The 12272-nt window shown below is 38.8% G+C and overlaps 1 protein-coding gene across 1 annotated transcript in view; it reads right to left on the bottom strand.

Moving 5' to 3' along the window:
* Positions 1–11277, bottom strand: part of gcn1 (GCN1 activator of EIF2AK4) — a gene marked incomplete in the record, with an annotated part of 33148 nt that extends 21871 nt beyond the window's left edge. Inside the window, 8 exon segments of the mRNA XM_034221852.1 lie at positions 1697–1874; positions 3478–3612; positions 6365–6463; positions 6538–6646; positions 7223–7354; positions 9572–9635; positions 9731–9833; positions 11215–11277. Of these exon segments, the coding sequence (XP_034077743.1) occupies positions 1697–1874; positions 3478–3612; positions 6365–6463; positions 6538–6646; positions 7223–7354; positions 9572–9635; positions 9731–9833; positions 11215–11232 (838 nt within the window).
* Between the last annotated feature and the right edge of the window lie 995 nt (positions 11278–12272).

Here is a 12272-nt window from a genome sequence, read left to right as displayed (position 1 = left end):
TTAGTACCGTCCACGATTTAAATAAAACAATAACCAATCTGTGATAAGTCATAATGTCACGTGGCAGCAGAGGTTGCGCTAGACTTTTTACAGGATCGTGACATTTCCGTCAAAATCTATTATAACCCGTCGGGCTGTACACAACTCTGCCGGGGGGGGGGGGGCACTCGCTCGTGAACTGTTAGCGCCGTGTTATGCATGCCCACTGCACCTCGCAGCTTGTACTCACAGACATTTGAATGATCTGATCGGCAAAGTCAGGTCTGGAAACTGTTATTTCTCTCAACCTTCAAATCCTGCCTGAAAACCCACCTTTTAAAACTAGAGTATTCTATATCATAATTCCTCTAAACTGATTGTTGTTAAGACTTAGTTTTTTAAGTCTTAATTACCCTCTGTAAGGTGTCCTTGAGAGCTTTGAAAATAGTGCAAGATAATGTTGCAAATGACCATCATATATCGTAGGCATGCATAATAACACCGGAGCCCGGCTGCGGGGAAACTTGCTGCTCTGAGTTTGTTCTGATCCGTCAAAACCACGGACGGCTTTCAGATTTTTCCGTCATTATTAAAAAAAAAAACGTCATAGACGGAAAATATTGGGTTAACGCGACCTCTGCGTGGCAGGGAAATAGTTGCTGCGCGGTTTAAGAAGGCCCAGCGCTACAAATCAATGATTTCAGTAAGCTGAGGAAGTTTGGAAAGACTCAATCTAATTCCGGTTCCCACTCCCCTCAGCCTGCTGTGCATGAAAGTGAGGATATTGATGACCTGATGAGTCGGAGGAGTGGAACAGTTTGTCGACCAGGAAACAAATATGACTTGAACTATGACTTGTGTTTTGAGGGTCGATTTTAAGTGTTTTCAAGTCAAAATCTTTTGTTTAGAGACGCTTTCTTGAACTGCTTATCGTTCTGGATCGCATGTCACCAGCCTCGCTCAGTGGAAGGTTTGAGAGCCACAATATTCAGGGTTCATTTACATTTCTAATTTAGTCGATGCTCCGGAAAGGACGTATCTAAAACAATGGTTCGGAAAGCGTCTCACTCGGCGTTCTCAGGGATGTTTAAGTGTTAAAATCACAAAGGTATTGATGTAATCTTTGCTTTACTGCATGCTCTGCGGACATTAAGTCCAAATGGAGAGACATTCTGATCATTATTTCCAGAGGCAGAAGCGATGATACAATCGGTTATGGGAAACTAGACGTATATTATATTATTATTAGGGCGACTGTGGCTGCGAGGGAGTGCGGTCGTCTTTCAACCAGAAGGTTGTGGGTTCGATCCCAGCCCGTGCAGACAACATGTCGATGTATCCTTGGGCAAGATACTTAACCCTGAGTTGCTCCCGATGGCCAACGGTGTGTGAATGTTAGGTCCTAGAGTAAGTGGTACCGCTCTGTATGAATGGGTGTGAATGGGTGAATGACATGTAGTATGTAAAGCGCTTTGAGGGGTCGTAACGACTGGATAAAGCGCTATATAAGTACAGTCCATTTACCATTAAAGTTAAAAACACATGTTCTTTGTTCCATGTCTCTTGGGGGTTTGTCCCACTGCTAGTATGCAGAGTTTAGCTCATTTGAATGAATGCACCAGCAGGGGTTTGGCTTCTTAAATAGCTAATATCCCTGCTCTTCTCTTGGTGTTCGCAGTGTGTTTCTTGTGTAGGTCTGAGTGTGGAGAGGTCTCACTCTGCATGGCGTTCTCGGGGCTCCTCAGCATGGTTTTCTGCAGAGTCGGGAGCAGCAGGTCTTTGAACTCCGAGTGAGAAACGTGACGCAGGAAGGAGCTGCTTCGGTCCAGGATGTGCTGCTGGGGCTTGGTTTTACTCATGAGGACCGACTTGATGTACAGGTCCAACACGGCACTCTGGAACACACAGCATATAAACTCTCATTACATTCACTTCACAATTACTTGCCCCTTTTGGTTGGTTGGTTGTTGGTTCACTATGTAAAGCGGCCTTGGGTCCCTTGAAAGGCGCTATACAAATGTCATCTATTATTATTAAAAAAATGAGAACAAAACTGGTCAATGGAAGAACTTTGGGCAAAGTTTTGAATTTCCAGATTTTTATTTTATTTGATTAATTTGATTTTTACTGAAGTTCGTTTTTCTCTTTTTTTGTATAATTTGTATTTATTGACGTTTGTCCACTCATGTACTTTGTTTTTACCTACAGTATAAATAAAACAGGACAAAGAAATATGCATTATTGCACGCCTGAAAACCCAAAAGCACTTCTAAGAAAAAAATAATAATTAAAGAAAAAAATATAAATAAATTGTATAAAAAATTACAAATATACAAATGAACAGCAAGAAAGCAGTTTTTTCTTTCTTTCTTACGGCCGTCTACACTACAGGCATCAAAACATCTTGAAGCTGGGCGTGTCTGAAGCTTGGCGATTTCTCGCGCCCAAGGCGACCAACAACCAATCACATGAATCTCCCGCCCCCGACATACAAAGCAAAAAACCATGGGGATTTTATGCGAGCAATATATAAATATATATAAACTCCCCAAACAGGCGAAAACCTACCAGTTTCACCCACTGTCTCTGCCACCTCCCTCCATTTCTGGTTCCTCCGGTTTGTATCCCGGTAAATAGTTCTGGTCGTAAAGAACCGGGTGATTTGCTACCGTAATTTCTCGTTTGGAATATGAGGAAATGAACTGCGGTCTGGCTCTCCCAGCTTGCACGCGGTTTGATTGGCTAGCGCTTGTACTGGTGGGATTTGCATAAACGGGATTTGATAGGCTGATGCCAGCTTCGAAAGCATCGGGAGCATCAAAAGTTGAACATTGCTCAACTTTTGATGCTCACGATGCTTGCAAAGCCGCTCCCCACAATGCAGTTCGGCGAAGATTCAAAATCTTCTACGTCACCCCATTCAAGTGAATGGGCGAAGCGTTGAAAGCATTTTTCGATGCCTGTAGTGTAGACGGGCCGTTAATGAGATGAAACAAGGTTTATAAAAACATTATCTGGGATTAAATGTATCTAAACTGGTCGATGGAGTACTTTGGGCACAGTTTTGAATTTTCAGTAGTTTTTATTTTAATATTTTTCCTTTAATGACTTGTCCACTCATGTACTTGATTCAAAACACAAATGTATTATTTACATACAGTATAAATAAAACAAGACAAAGAAATAAGCGTAATTGTACACCTGAAAATACAAAAGTACTTTAAAATAAATAAATAATAATTAAAGAGAAATATATAATATTTGCATGAATGCAGATTTATTTTCTGAATGCAATGCATACACTACAACTAGCATATACGTTAGATCTACTTTAATAATTGTAATATAGTTAACATATTATTATAAGTATTGCATCAGGTTTCGATATCTACAGATAGGCAAAGAAAGTACTTGAACTGTGCTTTATAAATAAACTCACCTTAGTTATCAACTCTACAATACCAATAAAGGTTTGGGATTTGAATCCTAGAATCTCACCTTGTGTTTCTCGATGGTGGCTTTCTCTTTCTGCGCGGTGCAGAAGTCCAAACACACGCCCAGCATGGCCAGCGTGACGGGGCTGGGGTCCAGACTCAGCAGGGTGCCGACGTACTGGTCCACCAGACCTGGGTTCTGAGAGGGAGCAGAGGGCGATTAATACCAGGAGAAATTAAAGATGGAGGAACCATCTCGTTTTCAAGGGGGTCATTCACACAAAGTCTGCACACTACTTCTACTGCTACTACTGCAACTAAAACAACAACAACTACTACTACTACATCAACAACTACTGCAACTACAACTACATCAACTACTACTACTGCAACTACAACAACAATTACTACTACTACTACATCAACAACTACTGCAACTACAACTACATCAACTACTACTACTGCAACTACAACAACAATTACTGCAACTAAAACAACAACAATTACTACTACTACTACATCAATAACTACTGCAACTACAACTACATCTACTACTACTACTACATCAACAACTACTACTACATCAACAACTACTGCAACTAAAACAACAACAACTACTACTACTACTACATCAATAACTACTGCAACTACAACTACATCTACTACTACTACTACATCAACAACTACTACTACATCAACAACTACTGCAACTAAAACAACAACAACTACTACTACTACTACATCAATAACTACTGCAACTACAACTACATCTACTACTACTACTTCTACTGCAACTAAAACATCAACAACTACTACTACATCAACAACTAAAACAATTACTACTACTACTTCTACTGCTACTACTGCAACTAAAACAACTACTACAACTACATCAACAACTACTACTACTGCAACAACTACTACTACAACTACTACTACTGCAACTACAACAACAACGACTACAACTTCTACAACATTTACAACAACAACAATTACTACAACTGCAACTACGACAACAACTGCAACAGAGAATACAGAACTGAATAAATGTAAAAAAGGAAATAAAAGGGACAGTGTAGATAACAGTGAAAACGGTAGTCTACATGTTAAATCAAGAGGCAAGCACATGCTAATTAAATACATTATGTACAAAAGTAGATCAAAGTAAAGATAAAATAAAAGTATTTTTAGAACCAGACGTTTGATACGAGGAGAACCATCTCGTTTTCAAGGGGTCATAGTGACGACCCCTCTGTCCCTGTAACGATTCTCCCTTCTCCCTATCAGCACTGACTGAGGGCCCCCCTCTCTGTTGGAGTACTCTGGGAGAGCAGCTACCTGGTCTATGCTTCGGTTTCCCCTTTGTTTTAGTTTGGCATTCAACACCTTGCATCACACCGGGGTCCTTCTCACTTCTCTTATTTTTCATTTCCTCGGTCTCACCGGAAGTTGATTTGTCTGCGCCATCTTGAGTAGCGTCCCAATGGCCTTATTTCTGCCCGAGGAGCGAGGAGCGATAATGGAGGAGCGATAACCGAGGAACCACCGATCCATCCTCCGATTAAATCCTCAGACACTCGCGCCGCCCCCTTACTGTGTATCGCTCACTGATTGGACGAGGCAGCGCATCGTCCAATCAGTGAGCGATACACAGTAAGGGGGACATTTTCATGATCGCTTTTTTCGTTTTACATTTTCATTTATTGTCATTTCCATTCAGTCAGTCATTAAGTGCTATTAAAATGTTAATGTGCTACATATCCAAACAAACAAACAAAGTGTGCAATCCAATGAATGTTAATCTAACTGGGTTTTGATAGATAACATATCTCTTTTTCTTCTCTCAATTATTGTATTTCTATTGTGCACTCTAATCAATATTAATCAAACTATTGTTCGTTTATACATTTTAAGAATGGCGTTTATCTTTTTTGAGAATTAGTTCTTATTTTATTTTATTTATTGGGGTCTACAACAGATGATACAAATGTTTGTGTCAGTAAATGTGTACTAACAGAGGCGGCGGGGGGGTGTGTGGAAATAACGGGGACAGAGCTGCTGTCAGACGATCAGCTGTGCAGCGTCATCACAAACGGACGTCGCTTCACGTGACGCTCCGGAGGAAAGGACGTCTCATTGCTCTTAAAACTCATTTCCCTGCTTCTCGTGGTTTCCTTGCGTCCCTCCATGCTTCCCTGGTGGGAGGGACTAAACGCAGGGAAACGACGCAAGTGAGGGAAGCAAGGATTCCATTTAACCGAAGTGAGAAGGGCCCCATGTTCACACAACCACACTACTCTCACGGAGAGATACCGCAGGTCCTTCCTTCCTGCAGCGGTCAGACTATACAACCAGCACAGCCCCTAGTTGACCCCCCCCCACACACACACACACACACACACACACCACAACACAGACTAGATCACCCCTTGCTGCTAAATACCAACAAACTATGTGCAATATATAAATGCCATTAATAACTAATATATACCTGGCTGCTAAATCTTAAGAGCTGTTACAGGATGTGTCTTTTTTATTTCTTTTTTATTATGTAACGTAGTACTTTTCTTTAATGCATGTCACATATTTAACATGTGTAACATTAAGCTATCGGTGGCTCTTTTTCCTGCTGTAACTACGCACATCCCTCCGTGGGACCAAAGGTATTCTGATCTTACTGACTAACACACCCCACGATGGTAGCTCTTTTTGGTTTGTTGAATCCGTTACAATAAATATCTTTCATTATATTGTTGTTCTTTCCACGTTCTTTGCCATGACAGTCGTTCACACAAAACTACAGAAAACACAGCACATAATGCAAAACGTTCCTATACACAAGAATAAAGAAGCTCTCCAAAGAACCGTTCACCATGAACATCTTGAGCTTTCATTTGTAGTCAAACATATATATATTATGTCTAAATGGATTTCGCAGATGTATTACTCACTTCCTTCCACAGCTGACTGAGGTGTTTGAGGCTGGATTTCTGGGCCGTGGACTTGGCTCCGCCCACAACATCTGCCACCAGAAGGCTCTGAACCTCCACCTGAAAGAGGAAAGCAGCACTTTAAATATGAAACACTGACGCCGGTGATTACAAACAGACATATTGATACTGACCATTTTCTTCCAGACAGGTCCTTCTTTTTTCTCCGGGGATGAGAACACAGCGGGGACCAACAGGCAGGTCCAGGACAGCCCGATGAAGGCAGCAGAGCCGGCGCTTTTACTGCAAATATAACAATATTTTTAATACAGCAGCTTTCAAACAACAAAGAGATAAAAGAAAGAACATGAAGTGGACTAGAAACCACATTAAAGGTCTCCTATTATACTACTAGTTTCTACTCAGCAGCTAAATGCTGCCGTGATGAAACACCATCATGTTCCAAACCACATCAAGGATTATTTCTGAAACAGTATGGAGCTCAGGTTTTACAACAGGAGTTCCTTTTTACTTCCTGCTTCTTCACACACATGCTCTCCAGTACAGGTTAGCTCTGAGTGTTAGCGATGCTAACGTAAACAAAGACCATATTACGTCCAAAACGTCGGGCATTGTTTCTGATAGCAACGTTTCTGATTGGGCCGTGGGTCCACATTTCAGATATTACGTCATATCGGCCGCAAATCTGGATCAGCTCCGTTTTTAGAGATTTGGGTACGGAGGAAAAGAGAGAGGGTTTTATTTTCTGACGCTGCGTGAGTTCCCCGACACACCGGGGACACATCTTTATGTATAAAAGACATCACAAAGTGCATTTTGCATGATAGGTCCCCTTTAAACCCTCTGAATCTTGAGTACCTGGGCGTTCCGGTCTTGCTGATGACTCCGCTGCTCAGCAGGCTGTGGAGGAGACTCGTCACCAGGACGTCCGGCTGGGTTTCTGCCAGCTGGGAGATGACGGAGAGCAGCTCTCTGCGGGAAGCGGCATCTCTGAGGAGAAAACAAACACACACACACACACACACACACACACACACACACACACACACACACACACACACACACACACACACACACACACACACACACACACACACACACACACACACACACACACACACACACACACACACACACACACACACACACACACACACACACACACACACACACACACACACACGTTGCAGCAACAGGTTATAGATTATAAAACATATTGTGCTGAATTGACGCTCGATGTGTTATTTTGCATTAAATTCACTTTAAATGTTGCACGTTTCAGAGAACATCTATCCTGCCTTTTGGTGAAAATTAAAACATGTTATTGTTCATTTCAATAAAACTGAGAAATACTTTTTGTTAATATATATATTTTTGTCCAAGTTTTGCCTGAATAAATGTAATTTTCTTTGCAGGTCAACACAGAGGATAAACGCTGATATAATACATAACATCCACGGTGGGCCGATGCAACCGTAACCGAGCAGACCTAAATATGGAGTGTGGACTTCTACGTGGAGAGGTCCCAGTTCACCTCCTGCCCTGCCGTGGTGCCCTTGAGCCAGGCACCGGACATCCCCCTTCCCCCCTCACTCCCACTGCTCCTAGTACTAGACTCCTGGTACTAGGATGGGTTCAAAGCAGAGGACACATGTCACTGTGTGCTCTGCAAAATGTTGGGCTGAAATTGTATCCGTTTATTTTTGCATTAAGCTCCTTTTAAATTTGGCAGAGAAGTAAAACAACTCAAACATCTATTGTTAAATTCATTCAAACTGAGAAATATTTGTTGTATATATATATTGTTGTCCACGTTTTGCCTGAATGAATCTTTTTGTTCTTAAATGTGCCTTTTTTGCATTCGTTGATAACTCTTCAAATGTAAAACCTCCATAATGCTGTACACGCTTTCCTCTGCTGGCAAGCCATCATTCCCTCCACATGGAATCAAGACCCCAAACAGCACACTCAATATTAGGGCTGTGCAATTAATCGTATTTTAATCGCAATTACGATTTTGGCCTGCCACAATTACGAAAACAACATAATGGAAAAAACAATTATTCTTCTTTGCGAGGTTGTGACAGTGCAACATATTTGATCTCATTTATTTTTATTTATCATATGTAGTAGCTTCTGGAAGTGCACTTATTATTTTGATATTATTCATTTAAAATGTATCATTTATTTTTGTATTGGTTTTTCAGTTGAATTATACGTTCAGGGTAATCAACAGTTAAAAAGATATATTTTTATATATAATAAATGGATGTTTTCAAAGTCATTTAATAATCGTGATATCAATTATTGACCAAAAATAATCGTGATTATGATTTTTGCCATAATCGCACAGCCCTACTTAATATATATAATATCCTGCTTTATATTTAGTTCAACAGTTAAATTCAATTCAATTCAATTCAAATTCAAAACCTTTATTTATACAGATAAAACCCATTGAGATCATAGACCTCTTTTACAATGGTGACCTGCTTCAATTAGTTCCGAACATGAATACAAACATGACAGAAAACAAAGGACATTATATGATACTACAGTTTGTATACTAGTAGCATTTACAGACACCAATATTTTCTGATTGTATAGCGTCTATCCTAGCTTTAAAACATGAAATGGAATCAAACTGCTTAGCTTAAAAAGATATATGTTCAAATTATTATTAGTATTTGTTTTAAAGTTCAATAAATGGATGTTTTCAAAGTCATTTAATAATCGTATTTAATAATCGTGATATCAATTATTGACCAAAATAATCGTGATTATGATTTTTGCCATAATCGCACAGCCCTACTTAATATATATAATATCCTGCTTTATATTTTGTTTACTGTAAATTGGTATTTCAACATGTATATTTTCAACTTTTTTAATGCTGTTTAATTTCTATTTGAGATGTTTTTACTCTATGAATGTCTCTTATGTGCAATGCCTTGTGTTTTATGCTGCTGCAACGCAAACATTCCCCACATTGGGGTCAATAAAGCACATCTCCTCTCATCATTGAAAATATAAGATGCCTAAAATGATTATTGCATCATGCTGCAGAAGCTTCTATCAATCCCAGATATCAACGAGGACAGGCTCAACAACACAAACACCCCCCTCTCTATGCAATGCAAACATATCATTTAATATAAACGAAAACTAAATGAGGTTTAATGGATTATGAATCCAGCTTCCACTCACTTGTATCGGTGCGGCGTGAGACAGAAGAGCTTGCATAGTCCTTTGATGGCAGGCTCAGGTAACTCTGGAGAAAGAGAGATTTGAAAGAAGCGTTAGTGGTGATGATAGCATTGAGTTTAAACGTTAACGGGTGGAACATGAGACGTTAAATCCCCTCACCTTTGCCCTTTGTACACAGCTTCAGCGCCCCAAAGATCTCCTTGCGCTCCTTCACACTGGCTGTGGTCACATTGGCAGCAAATTTCTTCAGTGTGTCTGAAACCTGGAGAAATAAAACACAAGAGGACAAATGGAAAGGGTGGTTATATTCACACGTTAAGAACATTTTGTCATTTAAAGTGTGTTATTGTCACATGAACAGCAAGTACAACCAAGCAGTCATTGTTTGTAATGCTCATTAAACATGTATATAAAAGACGGATATGTGCAATAACACGGCCAGTAAATATAAAACCTTTTAGAAGTACTCAGGTCTTATATTTGAGTAGTAGTAGAAGTACTCGTGCTTAACATACTTGTGCAACGTTTATGCTTTATTTGCATTTCTTTCAATATATTATATATATATATAATGCCACTTGTACCAAAGCAAATTCTTCACATGTAGAAACCTACTTGGTAATAAACGGATTCTGATATTACAAGCTGCTTCAATATTTGTATATGATCACAAAAAACTGCTATTTTCTTTTGATTAAATAGCTATTTATATTTTATCCTATTTATTGATTTTGTCGTCTTTTATTCTACTGAGGGATCAGCATTTTATTATGTATTATCATACCTTTAACTGCTGTGTCTATGTAAGTGTTAAACTGTTGTTAAAGCCTTACCCAATACACCTAATACATGAAAAGAGCTATACAAATTAAGCTTATTAATATTATTATGACTTTGTTTTTAATACGGTATGGTGTTGTTTTAACCTATAGTTGTTGTATTGTTAATAAAGTGTGCCTACTTTGTTATATAGTATGTAAGTCTACTCTTCTTACTTGAATCTGTCTTTTTGCTGTAATGCAGTACATGTCCCCGTTGCAGGACAAATACAGGATTTTAAACATCTGGTTAAATGTGAAATATGACTAATGTAAGATTTAGGTTTGTTCTTCAAATTACTTTTAAAATACAAAGACAAAAGTGTTCCCTTTTTCGGGCCTGCAAAAAAAGTGAATAGCAGTGCACACTGAGGTCCATGTCAACAAAAACAATCAAACTATCCCTTTGTCAACATGCTAACTAACTACAGTAGATTTAAAGAACCCACTCTTTATCATTAAACTCCTTATAGAAGGCGTGGCTTAGTGTATCATCACACGAGATGCTAGTCTGCTTAATGTAGGTTCATTCAAACAGTTTACATTAAAGGACATTAAGTTAAAACACCAGAAGATATAGATTACAAAACAATAAATCATGACTTAAAACCTAATCTCAATGCTACCGTTAGCATGGTGACGTCACAGCACGTTAGCGCCCAGCTAACAGCCTGCTATCAGCTTTTATTGAACACCGTCTTTAAATCGCGAAACACAGCAGTGTGTTTATGAAGCGGAAGTAAACATATACTTGATTGGGTTTTTGTAGCATTCTTGAATTCATGAATGAAAGCGGAAAATGTTTTAAAAACCAGCCTCACAAACCTGCGTGTCCGCCGCCATCTTGCCGGTCTTGCTGCAGGAAGAACTTGCCGATGTCACTTCCGGGTCACAAAAGCTACATACGTGATTTTTTTTAAATTGTAATTTGATACTTATTTATTTATCTTTAAATAACAATATTATAAGTATTTATTGTTTTATTCGTGTATTTAAATCGTTTATGTGGAGTTACATGTCTGAAATATTTTTGTCAATAAAAAAATTAAATCGAAACCAAAAGCAGAGCTGGGAGAAGTACTTAGATCTGGTACTTGAGTAAAAGTACAAGTACTCAGATCTTTATTCCACAGGCCATAAGACTGCTAAACACATGAGCTCTGTAAAGTGCCTCCATAAACATTCATCTGTTTGTCATCTTGCAATTGACTTATTTATCTAAATAGTTATCACCGCAATAAACCGTATTTAATTACGTCTAAATGTACAATATTTAATTTCATGCTCTGTTCTATTCTATTTGCATGTATAAAGACTTATTGCACTATTTTGTATTTGTATTTTATATGTTGCATCCTTGATGGAGCTCAGGTCAGAAGAATTTCATTGCCATTTTTACACTGTAGCTTTGTGACAATAAAACCTTTGGACCTTTGTAGTTGAGTAAAAGTAGAAGTACTCAGATCTTGTTCTTGTGTTAAAGTAGAAGTACTCAGATCTTGTTCTTGTGTTAAAGTAGAAGTACTCAGATCCTGTACTTGAGCAAAAGTAGAAGTACTCAGATCTTGTTCTTGAGTAAAAGTAGTACCAGAGTGTAGGAATATTCGGTTACATGTATTCAAAATGTTCCTCAAGTAAAAGTAGAAAAGTATCATCATCAAAATATAGTGAAAGTACCAAAAGTAAAAGTAGTCATTGTGCAGATTGGTCCATTTCAGAATAATATATATGACCTTTTATTCCAGTAAAACTAAAGTCAATAGAAGTGTTTCAACAAAAACAAAACCAGGAAAAAGGTTGAGTCATAACTGATCAAATAAAGTAAACTGTTTTAACTCATTGCGCAATAAACCATACCAACCATTGACCAGCAGGAGGCACCG

Source organism: Gymnodraco acuticeps, unplaced genomic scaffold (assembly GCF_902827175.1).
Source record: "Gymnodraco acuticeps unplaced genomic scaffold, fGymAcu1.1, whole genome shotgun sequence".
Classification (NCBI taxonomy): Eukaryota; Metazoa; Chordata; class Actinopteri; order Perciformes; family Bathydraconidae; genus Gymnodraco; species Gymnodraco acuticeps.
This window is presented reverse-complemented; position numbering and strand designations above follow the sequence as displayed.